This window comes from Thermobia domestica, chromosome 9 (assembly GCF_964235325.1).
Source record: "Thermobia domestica chromosome 9, izTheDome1.hap1.1, whole genome shotgun sequence".
In the NCBI taxonomy this organism is placed as follows: Eukaryota; Metazoa; Arthropoda; class Insecta; order Zygentoma; family Lepismatidae; genus Thermobia; species Thermobia domestica.
Window position 1 is genome coordinate 218898030 of NC_137462.1, and position 17489 is coordinate 218915518.

Sequence of the window (17489 nt, forward strand, 5' to 3'; positions counted from 1 at the left end):
GAAATAAATTAATTAAAAGAAATGTGAGAAATGCACTCACAGATCACGCAAGACGTGCAAAGGCTGCAAGTAGGTGAAAACTTGCTGGATCATCTGGACATCGTCTCCAAGCAAGGTAGACAGATCAGCTGGTAAGCCAAGGCGGGCTCGCTCAGGAGCAAGAGTAACACATTCCACAAGAAGGTGGCGGATGGTCAGGAATGCACCACACTGGGTGCAGGAAGGCGGGTTCTGACGACGTAACAGGTAGCCATGGGTCAGATGGCTGTGCCCGATACGTAATCGTGCCAATCGTCGTTCTTCCAGTCTTGAAGGACGAGAACTCGTGGCCCAAACACCAAGTCGCGGCTTGACAGCATGCAATTTATTCTGAAGGTGCTCATCCCAGTTTGTCTGCCAGCGCTGAAGGAGAAGACGGTTGATTACAGGGCGAATATCAGAGCTGGGGAGCGGTGACGGATACTCAGACAGCCTCTCCTGACAGACTCCTGTAAGGGCAGCCTCTTTGGTAACACGATCAGCACGCTCGTTCCCTGGAATACCAGCATGGCCAGGCACCCAACAAAATTGGACATCGCAACCTGCAAGTCGTAAGGAATGGCAAGAGAGTAGAATTTGCTGAACTATAGGGTGCACAGTTGACACAGCCGTGAGACTATGTAAAGCGCTACTGGAGTCAGAGCACAGGAGAACATGTCGGAGATGGCGTCGACGAATATAATGCAGAGTCTCCAGAATAGCAACCGCCTTAGACATGAGAGTTACAAAACCGAATAGTCCATAAAAATTATAGGAGAAGAATGTTTTGGAGATGGAAGGCAAAAATAATGGAGTTCTATTGTTGACTGAAATAGGCGTGTAAGGTGTCTATGTATAGGTTTCTCGGTACGCTGAATCGAATAAAAGCATAATCAGGTAAAATAGGATGAAAATGGTGGTCGTGCAAACTCTCCAAATATTTAAAATTTCTACAATTATTAGCCGATCGGAACGAAAACTGGCGTAAAAGTGCATTTTACTATATAATAGTCGAGGGGGAAAATTGGAAAGTTGAAAATCGTAATTGAAAAAAAAAATTAAAAATGACAACTGCTTAAACTTTCCAAATAATTAATTTCTTCAATTATTATCAACCGATACGAATCAAAGTTGGAACAAAAATTGCAATACCTTAGGAGATTAGGACTGTCAGCGTAATTAAACAATAAAGTTTCAAACTGTCGGCCGTTTGTAATTAAAAGGATCTACTTGTCTCTTTCAGCCTTGTGTCAAAATGTGAAATAGGATTGCTAATTTTCTATGTGTCTGGCGATGATGATTTAAATTAAATAATTGATGGTCAACGAAACAAACACTAATATAGTAGTTGGTTTTGTTGTGACAATTACTAACTAACTGCTATTCAGATATTGGCTTTTAAAAATGTTCCAGGAAGGAACGTCGACAAAAGTACGTGAATGACCAAACAGCTACAGTACATTGTCGGTAGTAGTGTATATGAAGAAAGGGGGATATCAGTTGATGCTTATTTTGGTACAAATACAGTTTTCTCGTTTTCTACGAACTAAAGACATGATAGATTAGCAAGTAACATCATACAATATTGTTCTTCATGTCAATAACGTTTGTAGCTCATAGCTCCTTTTTCCGGCCCGAGGTAAAGATCACATCACTCACTTCAACATTAAACATCACTTTTATTCGCTCTGATGCATTTTGCTTAACGGTTAAAGTCAATTTTCAAACATATTCACTCGCAGCATAGCCGAAAATTCACAAAATATCAGTGCACCTGCTTTCCCCTTACCCCTCCATATCTCCGGAACGGTTGAGATCGAGGGTTTTTCCCCTCTAACGGAATTCATTCTTCACAAAAACACTTCGATTGCGAGTAAACTCCTCCACAATTTCGTGCCGCATTTAAATCGGCTTCCTCGTGTGAAACATTTCATCTCCCGACAGAGGTATATTATACAAATATGCGAAATCCACTAGCTTACTACAGAAATCAGTATGGAGCATACGTTATCCATATGCTACATACGCACTGCCCTTATGTGTTACATCATGCCGTTGCAGGATGTCTGACATCTAACAGTCTTCCGTATATCACATACATGTACTTATGTTACATTCGTCAGCTATTCGTCGTGTTATATACGTCCATTTATATGTGAGATCCTGACCGCCTATCTTGTTTCATACGGAAAGTACGTATAGATGAAACACTTATAAGAAAAGTATTATAAAAAATGCGTTTTCAGTTATACGTCTGTTGATACATTAAGTCCAAAAACTACAGGAATTACGCATGTAACCTATATTTTTAAGTACGCCACCTACAATTTTCTTCTCAGTGTGCCTAATTAACGATCACAACATTTTAGATTCAGGGAAAGGATATATTGTCACTAATGTTCTACATTCACTTCTAAGCAAAATTTTCGGAACTAAACTCAAGTGCATGGAAGAATTGCACCGTACAGTTGTCCCCATAAATACCATTCCAGAGCAACTAATGATAACGTCCTCGATTGTGCTAATACATTAACAATTTATATTATATCCAACAAAAAGTGGCCATATTTGGAAACAAAGAGCACTGTACCAGGTATCGATATATCAATACATTAAGGAAACTCCTGTTATTATACTGCAAAGTCTGACTCATCAATATAGCTTTGTCCTACGAACCGCACACTATTTCATAAACTGAAAGATTTCGAAAGTCTCATCTTTCAAAGTCGAATAATGACATACACATTTTTATTATCACATAAAGATAACACATCTGCCGTAGAAAATATTGAAATTATTACACTACAACCGCTTCAACTTTGTTTTCAAACAGAAATTGCTTCAAACAGTATTGCGTTCTCAATATAGCCTTTAGGTTAATTCATTGAGTACTCAAAATAGTAATTAATTCCATAAAGACCTCGAAACCTATCTCACGCTTTTTATCCAAATAGAGACTTTCGTAGTGTGTGGTATTATGGGTTAATTTCTGAAGCTCACTTGTTTCATCTTCCAGTTGATGCATAGGACAGGGGAACAATGGGGCACGACACACACATATAGTTCATTCTAGGGGGTACAGCATGAGCTGAAGTTTCTAACATTACCTATTCTGCAGAAATTGCTCGGTGGACCTTATCCCGTTCGTACGGCCGAACACCTCAATTCTTAGAAACACATAATCACAATTAGTTTGTCCTTTAAAAATTAGAAATAATGTTATCTTTCTGGTATTAATGTAATGAGGGAAATCACATGTGTAGACGGTAATCTACGGTAGTCTCTGTGCGTTTTGTGATAATAAACATAAACACAAGGAAAGAAAAAATATAAAATTAATATGTTTTATAATTAGTAATATATTTTGTACTCACGCACAACTCTCAGCCCGGGACTTTATTTGTATTTTTTCGTCTAAATGCCTCAGCGACTTACCTGAAACGAAAGAAATCATTAACAGCAAATCAGGAATCTTATGTGTACATGTACAGTAGTTTAGAAAATAAATATTTTTTGTAATTAACATACACAACTTTGTATATTCTGATTACTCGCACGATTATTTAATATCACTCTCAGGTGCAATATACTGAGAAAAGTTTAAAAGAACTAATTGAACATTCTTGACCTAAATAAATTAGACTCTCAATTACTGAAAGTATTTTAAAATAAATAATTATAGTGCATAACGTAGCGAAAACATTAAAAAAAACATTAAAAGAAATATATTCTTCTGAAGAAAGCAGAAAGTTAAAGAAAATCCACTGAATGAATCTTAAAGTCTACAGAAGACAGCTTCTGAAAATAGCAACCTGTTCTTTTATTCGTCTCTTACTTAATAATAATTCTCCTCTCTGAAAGTCCATATAGATGAGATGTTTACCTTAGGTAACTTTACACGAAGTTCCTTATTCATTCTCTTTCCCAGGATTTTACAACTTATAGCATTAAGATAGATTCAAAATAAGAACCATATTTAATATACATTTTATGAGACAGTCAGTATTGAAATTCAGAACAATTTAGTAGTAATTAAAATTGATATTCAATTTCTCAAATGTTCGTTGTGAGTGTTAACATTTGATATTTTTCATTTAAACACAATATGTGGTCATTAAGTGCACATGGTTTTCACTTGCATTATATCACATACACATATACAAGGGCATGTAAAAACGTTGCGCTCATAGCTATTATGACCTTGAATATTGACAAGACAGTATGTCAAAAGGCATTGCTGTATTAACAGCAAGAATTGTTCTAATGGTGGTTTTGTGAGCACTTCTGCGGTATACTGGGGTTACATCCTGGACAAGAAGCTGTAACAACGATCCAACTTGAAATTTTGAATTAAACTAGAAAAATCGGAGATAACAAACACGGACCTGCAGAAGGGAACCTTCCGACGATGAAGTAATGAATCGCACGCAATGTTTCAGGTAATACAAGCACTTTAGAAGAGGAAGAATGTCCCTTAAAGATAAACCTTTTATAAGAATCACACCCGAAAATGAACAACGAATTTGGGAAATTGTGCATCAAGATCGTTGGTGAACGATCAATGAGATTGCAGATATTCTTTATGTGTTTCACGGGACAAAATTGGCAGTGGAATAGTGTACAGTCTATCGACGTTCAGATTAACTGCATTGACTATTACGAAACACCGAAATTAAACATAAAAATATCATCTCCTAACCATTTACTTTCATACTCGTGAGATAGATGACGCTACAGGTCAAAGTAAGAAAATGCGAAGTTTTCTTGTTATGTTCTATCGAAATTAAAACTTTAGTTTAATATGAATCACTTTTGACTTCTGGTCTTACAGAAACAGATTATGATTCCAATGAATCATAATGAAAGATGAAGAATGATCGAAATCAGAGGATGGGGGAAAATGAAATAAACTCTACAAAGTGCATGGTGACAAAAAAGTTACCAACCATAAACCGTAGGTGATCTGAGATAGAAGCAGAAAACTTTCCCACTAATGATCTCGGATTCCTGGAAAGAGATATGATCAACAATAATATTAGAAAACAGAAAATGAACAAATATTTAGACGTGGTAAAGCATATGAAATCAGTCGACGAAAGCAAAGAAAAAAATTAGAAGATTAATTATGGAATAACATTTCAATCAAACCTCTTATCGTGAATATTGGTGGAAACATTGAACATAACAATCTAAAGGAAAATATAACCTTATAGCTGTACCGTATGAATGTGAAAGTAGGTCACTATCTTAGTAATAAGGAGGATCATTTTAGTAATTCAAGCCGATTGTGGTCAAACCAACACCAAATACAGAAATGTCAGATCAAAGGAACAGCAAATACGATGAGAGGAACAGGTCGTTGCTGAAGGAACACGGAAGAACAAGGTACCGAAAAGGTCACAGTTCGTACTACGTACATTTAAAGATGGACTACAATCACACGTCCCCTTACATAATATGGAACTCTGGAGATGGCTTTTGCAGTCTAGTAGCAGATTAGGCATACTATGATTTTCGGCATCACATATTAGCACGTGGCATTTTAGAAGACAACACTGTGTCAAATAAAGGTACCATTTTTCATCTATTTTACACGCAGTAGCCGATCAGAACTTCATGGGAACTATCAGTAACTTTGTAAGCGACGTAAAACACCATATAATTGAAAACACTTCAAATGATGTGTATAATTTGGACCAAAGCGGCTTTCAACTGGAAACGCATGGCGGTCATATCTTGGCAGTGCAAAGTATGAAAACAATTGTATTACAATCGTTGAATGTTTCAACACATAGTTATACCAACCAACCAATAACATCCATGGGTGGAACTTAGTTGTCACCGTTATTAATTGAGATGAAGGAGCCAAAATGTGCGTTCGGTCTACTGATGTAGGGCAGCGGGTTTGGCCCTCGTAGCGTTTACCTTCGAAGTCGGGCAAACTTAAAAAGAACATTTAGGGATTTAGGATTTAGATTTCTGGGCTTTCGGCATCTATAATTATGTTAGCCCATCACGTTTTGAGGGATGACGTTCATTGGCTAGCACACTATCCGCGGAAAGGTAAGGAAGAAAGAGTTGAGGAATGTAGGAAGCTGCCCGGGACCTATGTTAGGTACCAACCCGGCATTTACCTGGTATGTAGGGATGCGCACGAGACGAGTCGAGACAGGATTTTCCTGACAAAATTCGAGTCAAGACACGGCTCTTCCAATAGTGAAATGTACAATTTTCGAGTCGAGACATCACTTTTACAACACATTTTCGAGACGAGACAGCCAAAAATCTTGTCTCGTGCGCATCCCTACTGGTATGAATGAGGAGAACCCAGGAAAACGTCATTCAGGATAGCTGGCCTGAAAAAGCTTTTTACACTTTCTCGATCGAGTGTCCCCACCGGGAATCAAACCCAGGACCGCTCTTTAAAAACATGTTCGAGCATGGTTAGTTCAAGTATGTTTTCCTATAAAACACTGTCCTGCTATTAGATGCGTAAAGTGACTACAGTGTAAACACATTATGCAAAATTAGCTGAACGAGAAATATACAAGAGTGCTATCAATACTATGGTTATTGATTTGGAAAATACTACCACCGGACGTATGATTCTTTTTCTTTTCTGGAAGACATTCTGTGCGATGCTCTTCTTACTCAGTGACTTTACAACGATCCGACATTAACTTGCATGTACGGAACAATATCATAAGATTTCAATCACTGTCGCATAACCAACTCTCCTCGTCATGATATCATACGTACTTAAAGGCACTTGCTTGAGTTCAGTTACGTAACAGAAGAGGCAAAGTTTGAGACTCCTATGGAATATTCTTTCAACACGACTAGCGTACCAGAATGTGATATTTGGAACAGGGTACTTTGGTACGTTATGAGTAGGATAAGAGATTATTGCGCTTGCAAGGATTTTGTGGACTCCTCGGCCGAAACCTTTGTTGCGTAAAATATTACATATAAGTACTACTTGAAGCACACTGTGTCTATGCTTACGTACAATGTTCAAGGTACTCAGAATGAGTAGGACTATGGAATATGTAGGACTTTGCATATAACAGGCCATAATTTCATGAACCAATTTTGTAATTCCGTTAAGAAAAAGCTTGCTGTTTAGACATCACGCGCAACAGTTTGTTTAATGTTTTTGTCTTCTTTATGTTTTATGTTTTTGTCTTTTGTCTTTAATGTTTTGTCTAATGTTAATGTTTTGTCTAATGTTTTTGTCTTTAATGTTTTTGTTTCACGCCCGTATAACATCATGGCTGGTCGTACTGAGATAAGTTGATAGATAGCCACGAATAGATATCATACAGCAACGAACTTAAGTTATGACTCATGGGCTACTTTGGTCTGATATGGAACCTTATTAGGGGATGAAACTACAACAAATCTCGGAACTTTAAAAAATAAGGAGCACCCTATTATATATATAAGTAGGGGAAGGTCGGATAGTATCGGACAGCGTATAGTATCGGACAGTGTATAGTTCACTATTTTCGAAACAGGATGGTGACACTCTTTAGCCACGTGTTAGTAGTTCTTTGTGAGGGAAGCGTGGCCCCAAAATTCTGAAATAGTACGTTGAAAGGTGTACATATGGTGCGACGATTTGTAGTTTTTGTGCAGTTTGTGGTTGCACGTACTTAATTTTGTCGGCTAATTACAGAAACAAAAGTAAGTGAAATATGAATTTAAGTAGTTGTACATTTTTGTTGTAGTATTGTATCCTAATTGGCATTATATCATTGCCTACATTGCAAGACAAATTATTTCAAGACTCTTTATTATGATGCACGTTGGTCGGGTGGTATCGGACAGGGTGTTGGCGGGCAATATCGGACAGCAATATTTAAAGTTTCAATGCGAAATCTTATAGTTCTCTCATGTTTTTCAGGTAAAAATGGACAAAAGAGAGGTAAATGGTCAGAGGAAAATATGAAAACAGCAGTTGAAAAAGTGATAAGTGGTTGGATGAGTACAAGAGAAGCAAGTAAACAGTTTTCCGTCCCGAAAAGCATTTTACGTGACAGGGTAAGATTTCTTTCGTTGGGAAAAGAAATTCAAGTAAAACTTCCAATGGGTAAATTTCAAAACACTTTTACGGATGAACAAGATAAGTTACTGTATAATCTTGTCAAAGATCTGGACAGCCAGTTGATGCCTCTCAACAAGAAAAAAAATGAAACTAGCATTTAAGTTCGCTGAACACTTGAAACTGAACCATAAATTTAACAGAAATAAAGGACTAGCCGGGAAAGATTTTTATTATTCTTTCATGAAGAGACATCCAGATTTAAGTTTGAGGTGCGCGGAGTCCACAAGTTTGCAGCGGGCTATAGGATCCAACAAGGAGCACGTTGGTATATTTTTTTACGAACTCTCTGAACCTATGAATAAATATTATTTTAAACCATTGAGAATTTTTAATGCTGATGAAACTGGTGTGTTAGTAGTTCATGAAAATCAGTTAAAAGTTGTGTCTATAAAAGGGAAAAAGCAGGTAGGGAAATTAACATCTGGAGAAAAAGGCAAAAAAACGTAACAATTCTTTTGTGCATAAACGCGTCAGGTGATCAATTTATCCCTCCATTATTTGTGTTCCCAAGAGTAAGAATGGACAAAGAACTTACGAAAGATGCTCCCGAAGGAAGCCGTATTGGATGCTCAACCAAGCCGTTGGATCAGCAAGGAAGTCTCTGAAATTCGACGGCAAAACAAAGACTGATTGCGTAATTTGTGGGGGAAACTTTGATGAGAACTGGATACAGTGTAACTCCTGCAAAGGTTGGGCACATGAAAACTGTGTAAGTCTTAAGAGAGATGCATTTTATTATAAATGTGATGTTTGCAATACAACATAACAATCTGCAGTTTGTAACGTATGTAAGAAGACATGTTAGGAATCTAAGAAGATAATAACAGAACTGTCCGATATAACCCGCCAGTTTTTTATATCTTGAAAAATTAGACTTTTACATTTTTTTCAGCTTCTCTAAATTTTATAGTAAAAGTGAAATATGGTTTATGTAGTGTTATAAAGATATGTATGAGGATTGCACATATGAGGTTTTTATTTAATTTCTGACTATCGTAAAGTTGTTACATCACATGTTCCTTAAGTGTCCGATACTACCCGACCTTCCCCTATATTAGGGTGGTCTTTATCTTTTAGACTTCCGAGTTTTCTTAGTTTCATCCCCTAATATGGTTCCATATCAAACCAAAGTATCCCATGAGTATACTGTAAATACATTCAAAACTTAAGGTCACTTGAGGGACCATTTAATATTATTCGATTGAACTAGTTTTTCTCATAAGAAACCATTTTAGGAAATAAGGCTCACAAGAAAAACCTCGGAAATCGAAAGATAGGGACCATTCTAATAATAATATTACGTATAATCTTATACGCCGTACATAACATTCAAATAAACTGAGAAATAAAGTTCAACATTCCCATGCAATTCAACGCAATGATACATACCAAACAAGCTTCCCCTGCCATCTGTAGGTATATTTCAGAAATTAAACTATCTACATATCGTTCTATGGTTTAATACCATCCACTTCACCTAATAATTTAGGTTCATCGAAAATGACGCTTACCATAATGTTAGCTCGAGCCACTCACATACATATATATATGTGTGTGTGTCTGGTTGCATAGTTGTAGTGTAATATCACAGAATAAGTTCTTAACTTCTCTTCGAGTTTGTGATGGTTCTTGACCTCTTGCAGTATATTGACTTTTGAAATCTCCCGAGAAGTACGCTGAAAGAGATTCCAAGGGCGATTGAGGGAGGAAGAGAAGCGTTGAAGAGGACTAGTGACTGAGAGGGAGGAATACATGTTATACGTTCAGTGGTAGTTCCTTATCGATCGGTTACTTCGCGTGACCCGTGCAAACAAAACACAAACGCTCTGGACGAAGGAAGCCCCTAACACTGAAGAGAAATGAATGACACGCATTTCACCAACCACTAAAAAAGAAATAGCGTAGAAAAAACAGGAACGAAAAATGGTTATAATAACGGAAAGAAAAATGAGGTTGATTATTGGTAGTTATGTTTGTATATGTATGTATGTGTCGTTGCTTCCATTATGATTGCGTGCTTTCTGATATTTTACTGCATTCTTAATACTTGTTCAAGAGGTATAACCATCGCCGTATCTCCAATCGATGGTTCTGCATGAGCGTTTCAAAGTAGCTTTATAACAAATACTACTTGGCAATTTTCTCATTCTTCTTCCGCTATAAATCTGGTTGCAAGGAAGCTGATAGTAGTACCGTTACAAGTTTAGAGAAATGGTGTTGCTGATATGACATTCGTTTGTCAACAATGGTAGTATTTCTTTCATATCTAATACGTATTTCACGGAAATGAGAAACATCGGAAAATACTTAATATCTATTTCGTTATTTATTTGCAAACTATTAAAACGTATTTATCATATAATATCAAAATGAAACAATATAGAATCAAAATACTTCTACGTTGAGGTTATATATACAGTAATATCATGATATAGACTCTAACATAAGTTTAACTATTCTTTCCATTAACTTCTAAAGCATTTTATTAAAACGAAACGAAATTAATTTATACTCAAAATAAACTTGGATGCTAGTACCTAGTCATCAACAGATCTACTTTGACGGCACCAAAACATTTTGAACATCTATTTGGGATCTTGTGACAAAATACTCTTACTTATTATAGATACTGAAATCGTAAAATCTTTAAACTCATCTCTTCTCGTACATATTATTTCTGACTTATATAGAAGAGTAAGGAGGACTATTTACATAATTTGTATGTTGAATACATTTTTGCAGCTTCTTCGTGGCTAAGCGCTTAGCGTACGCGACTTGAACGAGAGAGACCCGGTTTCGATTTCCGGCGGGAGCTCATGTGGTTCGGATTCCACGTTAATCAGTAGGTCCACGTCTGATATAACCTCGTTGCTGAACCCAACGTGAAACTCAAAATCAACTCAACTCAAGACATTGAGTTATTTCAAGATGACTGCATGTTCCTCTTGCTTATGAAGGGTACTAAAAAATAAATATTTTATGACATATTAGATTAATTTATAAAGTATGAGATTTAGCATTCAACTTATAATTTCCAAAGAACTTTTTCTATCTGAGCTTTCAGATAACATTGAAACTGTATATTAAACATATGACAAACACATGCCATATGTTGCTTTTGGGAATATTGATTTAAAAGCTGCAATATCCATTAATTGAATCACAGTATATGACTTTAAAGTGTACTTAAGTGGGTTATATGCTCTTCTGTTAAGCATAATTACTTTGTGTCTAAAAGATTTAGTTGAACTATAATTGAAAACTAAAACATATTTTTTTTACATACAATGTTTCGAATACCTTGTTTCTATTATACTTGAAGAGAACGATTCATTAAAGTGTTACAGTATTTTTCTACAAGTACATTGTTCTGTCTCGGTCATATCACCCTGTCTCTGTCGTACTATTCTGTCTACCTCCCTGTCACATTCTTTAACGCACTGCTTGATTCAATGGTAGAAAAGTGTTGAATCTACATAGTCGTTCCTGAATAAAATCCAAAAATTCAAAACATGGATATTATTATTGATCGAACCTCTGCCCTTTTCCTAACCGTGGAGAAGATTTGTTTTTGTTTTAGGGACCAACAGGGGAAACGGAGAGCCATACGTAACCAAAATAGGAGATATGTACTAAAAATTTCTCTTAGTTTCATACAACTTTCACCAAAGGCCAGTAAATACATTTGGTAGTAAAAGGAGAAAATAAATCAATACTGTGAGAGTAAAAGCTTAGATATTATCTTTATTTAGGAAATGAATCGTTTGACATATCCTCAAAACACTCTAACTCGAAATATTTCTATTCTGATTCCAGACAAATATGGTGGACGTGCTGAAATGTTATTTGAGAATATGTATTCTGTTTCTTGGGTAATTTCTCCCTATTTTGATGATATTGTGAATAATTAACTTTTATCCAAATTAATAAGAATACATTTAGAATCCCTTTTTTGTTGACATTGTTAAGGTTGTCGCTATGTGTGCGTTATTCTCTTACTATCTTTTTTCGTTTTGCGGAATCAGCATAAGCTGTTTGCAATTCTCACTGTTATTTTTGAATAATATTCATTGTATTTTTTTCCTTTTGCACGTAATAATAAATTCTTCTCTTGCTTGATGTAAAGACTTTAAAAGCATATGCTCTTATGGCTATATGGTGAGTTAAAACCTTTCTGCTGCAATCTGAATGAATTAGCGGAAAACACAATTTCAATAACCACGAAGGTGTTTCGCAGTGCACACACAAAGGGTTAGCTTCGTCACCAGTTGTTATTAGAGCAGAGCAATATGATTAACGAAGATTGAAAAAGAATTATGGAGTCAATTGGTGAAAACTCACTTTTACAATGGTTATGAACTTGATAGAGTAGATTTATTTTTCGAAGATAGTTGGAAAATGTTGGAAAGTAATACAAGTAAAATAATGACAAGTTCAAAGAGATTTTATCAACGCATCTGACGGACAGAGCTTTCGATTTGTACCTAAATTATAAGAAAGAACGTAAACGAAGAATATGTATATCTTAACGTTCAACACTAGAAGAAACATTACGTAAAGCTAAACAATCTATTAGTGATTGTTCGCAAATGTACATGAATGTCATTATTAAAGGTAGATTGATAGCATTATAGTTGCCCAATGCTACTATCCAGCTCACAATTATGTCTATTATAGTCTTAGGAAAAGCACATGAATGTAATTGTTGACAAGTAATTCACTTCAATGGACGGATTAACTCAACGTTTGAATAGTGTAGATCCAAAAGAAACCATGTTAAACGAATGTATTGGGAAGATTAGCAGGAAATGAATGCTTATAAACAAAATCCTTTAATTTCGCAAGGAATGCCTTACGGTTTTACTAAGAGTTCTTGGATATCTGATCAACACCAGAATGTTCAGGGGAATTCTCATCAATTTCCGCAAACGTAATACAACTCGTCATATCTCTCGTTGTAACATATACCACCTACCTATCAGTATCCAATACTAATACGGAATTTCTTTCATAAGAATGAATTACAGAGACTTTCTGAAAAGTTAGGTGAAGTTAAGCAAGCTTTGACAAAAATCAATAATGAACCAAGCAAGGGGCATATTTCTAACTCTAATTCTCAGACAGATATTGACATAGTGTGTGAAAATAAGCAGAACCTTGTTTTAGCTCTTGAAATATCCGTGAACGATAGGAAAAGGTAACAATCGTTACAAGAAGAAAAATGCATGCTAGGAATTATTGTGACCGGGAAAAGGAAGTACAAGGTAATTCGGGAAGTAACCAGAATAAAAGTCAATTTTTTTCTGATTCGCACAAACCGATAATATGAAAAACTTGCAAAGAATCTAATCATATTGCAAGATTTTGTCGATCTCCTAGTCAAAATTTAAACTAAAATTATCTACATATAGTAGGGATATCCGGTAGATACTTACCCGCACAAAATCTCTATCAGAGTAAAATCGAAATATGTCGTATTACGGTTGAAGTCATTGAGAAGAAACAAAACTTAATAGTTGACAATGCTGCTGTGATTTCTCTTTGGCCTAACTTTTTAGTACCAGATATTGTGAAGTGTGTAAAAATTACTAGTTATCTAATAGAGATATTTGGTGCTAAATTATAAGTCTTACTTTCATTCTTTTAGAATTATACCCTTGAATACTAAACCATTATTGGTCATTAATTTTTGTCTTCAAAATACTTCCATTTCTTTTGCGGATTCGGCATCGAAATGTAAAGATATGGTAACCCTCTTAGATGAAATTTTACAAATTCTCAAAAAATGCAGTATATTTTTCCAGGTAATATATTTTTCCAGTATTTTACCAAGATTTGTTATACTAGGAGAGCCTCAATTACTATTAAAAGTTAAAACAAAGTTTTGTCTCATACAAGTACTTTTGTTCGTTTAGATTTAAGGTTTAGAATGAGGAGGCATGTTCATATTTCGAACCGAACGTAGATTTATTATTGCATCGCAATATTTTTATTCGCAATACGTTTCCGATTACAACAGATTTATTCCCATTGTAAATTCGACCCCTCACAATGTACTTTTGAAGAAAAATACAGTTACTTTTTATGTATCGCCTTGTAATGTTATACGTATTTTTTATTAAGTAGAAAAATGCAAAGAGGAATTGAATTGGGAAGGCGAGTTAAGTGAGACAGAGGAAGAGAAGCTTACGAAACGTATAGAATATCACCAAGATCATTATATTCCTTCTTTGTTAAACGTAAACTCGGCTTTATTTCTGTCTCAAAATGATACAATTATGAAGTTAATTTTAATCTATAGTGAGTCTGTTTTTGGAAAGGGGAGACGATACTCTCATTGGTGTTACTACTTTTTAATCTTCCAACAAATGTTATGCATAAGTGTAGGAAGTCTTATAGAACGGCTTTTTCAGTCCGTCTGTTAGTCCATCTACCGACAGACATCAGAACAAAAGTGATAAGGGAAATCGAGAAATGTTACTTTGCGATCGATTCAGTGTCTCGAGAATAGGTTGGTTCCCTCTTCTCAGTTAACTTTCTATCCAAATTGGAAGTGATTAAGATTATTCAATTCCGGTTTCAACGTTTATGGCCATGGAACGAAAACGGAAACAGATAACTGGAAACGTTTCTTTTTCTTTTCTTTTTTCTTTTCTTTTCTTTTTCGTTTTTTCTTTTTCTTTTTTCTTTTTTTTTTTTTTTGCAAAAAATTCAGCGTCTCAAGGCTATGCCGAATGCTTTACTAAAACAGGAAATAATTCAAATTTTTACAGAGCAAAAACGGTAAGAAGTGTCGAGATGCAGTTTTCTGTAATCGATTTATTGTCCAAAGAATAGGTTCCATATTGTTTATTAACCTTCTCTTCGAATTGGAAGTGATTCAAATTAGCCATTTCTGATTGCAACACTTATCGCCATATAATAAAAATAATAGCATATGTCGGTAAGCGGTTTCCTATAATCTATATACTGTTTCAAGAGTACATATCGTCACTACCTTTAACATTCTACCTCAACCAAAAGTGGTGGAAATTTACTACCACTTCCACTTTCAATACTGATTTTCATAGAGCAAAAATGGAAAGTCATCGACATAAAGTTTTTGCAATTGATTCAGCGTTCCAAAATCAGATTACATCTGTTACGTTGACCCTAGATTCAAACCGAACGTGGTAAAAATGAACCATTTCCGGTTTCAACATTTATCACCAAAAAACAAAATTGTATTAGATAGCGACAAGACGATTCAGATTCTTAAGAGAACATAATATTACAACCTACAATACTATTAAAACCGGAAGTTGTTAAAATTTAGTATTACTTTCGGTTTCGATACTGATTTCTATAGGGTAAAAACGGTAACAGATAACGAGATGCAGTTTTAAGCAATCGATTCAGTTTCCCAAGAGTAGGTTCTTAAGATTAGGATTAGGATTTAGTTTTCTGGGCTTTCGGCACCTATGGCCATGTTAGCCCGTCACGTATAAGGGATGAAGCCCTTCGGCGATCACACTAACCAGGGAAAGGGAAGGAAGGAAGCGGCCTGGGACTAGGGCTGTTCCGATAATCGAGTAATCGATAACAATTCGATAAGATTTCAAAACCGTTTCATCGATAAAGAATTTTAATTTTATCGAATTATCGAACTTTCGAGACTCTCGAAATGATCGAGACTCCCGAAATGTTCGAGACTCTCGAAATGATCGAGACTCCCGAAATGTTCGAGACTCTCGAAATGATCGAGACTCCCGAAATGTTCAAGACTCTCGAAATGTTCGGGACTCCCGAAATGATCGAGACTCCTGAAATGTTCGGGACTCCCAAAATGTTCGATACTTTCGAAGTGTTCGAGGCACTCGAAATGTAAGAAACATTAGACAACTTCGAGACACTCGAACTCTTCGAGAGTCTCGAATTGTTTGAAAGCAGCAAATACAGAAATATATCAATATGATTGCATTTGTCGAGTCGCTTGAATAGTTTGAAAAGTTCGGGATTATCGGAGTGTTCGGAAGAAACAATGAATTCGAGGTTATCATAGTTGTATATAATATATATTACATATATGCAGAGTGTTTATTTTAAAACTTCTCTCCTTAGCAATGAAGTGAAGGAAAAGTTTTTTCCCCACAGATCTGTATAAGGTTTAAGCAGTCTGTCAGAAGAGAGAAAGAGGAAGAGAAAACATGCATCACCTGAATGGAATTGGAATCCAAGACACCATTAGTCTACTAATAGTCACTTTGCCGATTGCGCCAATAACGGGGCAGGCAGAAAAATAATTTTAATATGATTTCGAAGGTTTAATTTACAGTTCTGTATAGAGATAGCTACTGATATAGGTAGAGGTAAGGAAATTCGATAAGGCTGAAGACTTGTCAAACTTTCGTTTCGAAAATTTACTCTCCGGCGCTCGAATGCCTACGAGTATTTGAGATTGTCGTGAAACAAACCTTGAGAATTTTGGGTGCAAAACTCCCTATTACAGGCCGTCCTGTCTGTCTGCTTGCATGTGGCATCCGACGATAACTTTCGAACGGATTGTCCGATTTTGATGGAACTCATTTTAAAATGCTCTCGTTTGCTTTCACCAGACACCTATTGTTTTGGTTGCCATACGACAAGGGGATTTTTCCCGAATTCAAGTATTTGTTCCTACTTTGAGCTTAAGCGTGTGAAAGCTACGATAACTTTCGAATGAATTGTCCGATTTTAAAGAGGATTGGTCTAAATGCATATGTCAGGTATCTGTTGCTCTTGGTCACTTTACGATATTTGATTTTGTGCATAAGATGCCGTGCGGCTCTGGGCATTACCAACCTCAGATTCAATGCGTACCTGGAAAGGGGGATGCGGCCAAAGCGTGGTGCCGACAACACCACATTCATCTACGACTGAGAGCACACTCCCTACATGCCCTCATGGCATGATGCTATGCCCAAGGGAGAACTTTACATATGACAGAACGAAGACTAAAGGAAAATGAAATGAAGTGAAATCTTCCAGTTTAATGACCTACTATTATGTCTGTTAGGCTAAGGGAGAAGTATGATTAAGGCAAGTGAATGATGATGGAATAATTGGTGGAATGGGAATGTGGAAGGAAACGGGAGTACGCCGAGAAAACCCACGGACACGATGTTGTCCACCACAAACTTACTTGGTCGGGGATCGAACCAAGGAGGGACAAAAGGGATGAAGGGGAAAGGGGAGAGAAACACACATCCTCTGACTTACATTTCAATGGCTCTGATTCAATTTCCACATGAAATTAAAATAACTTCCGATCACTTCTTAAGGAAAAATAGAAAACATTATTTCCTCAAGAGTTCTCTCAGCTGCTTCGTATATTGCTGCAAACAGA

At 36.1% G+C, this 17489-nt stretch overlaps 1 protein-coding gene across 2 annotated transcripts in view; it reads right to left on the bottom strand.

Annotated features, from left to right (window-relative positions):
* LOC145660602 (uncharacterized) overlaps positions 1-17489 on the bottom strand; it is a 1167369-nt gene that overhangs the window by 683608 nt on the left and 466272 nt on the right. For both annotated transcript variants that reach the window (XM_081725864.1, XM_081725863.1), the window contains exon 2: positions 3393-3453. In XM_081725864.1, the coding sequence (XP_081581990.1) occupies positions 3393-3453 (61 nt within the window). The remainder of the gene's footprint in view (positions 1-3392; positions 3454-17489) is intronic.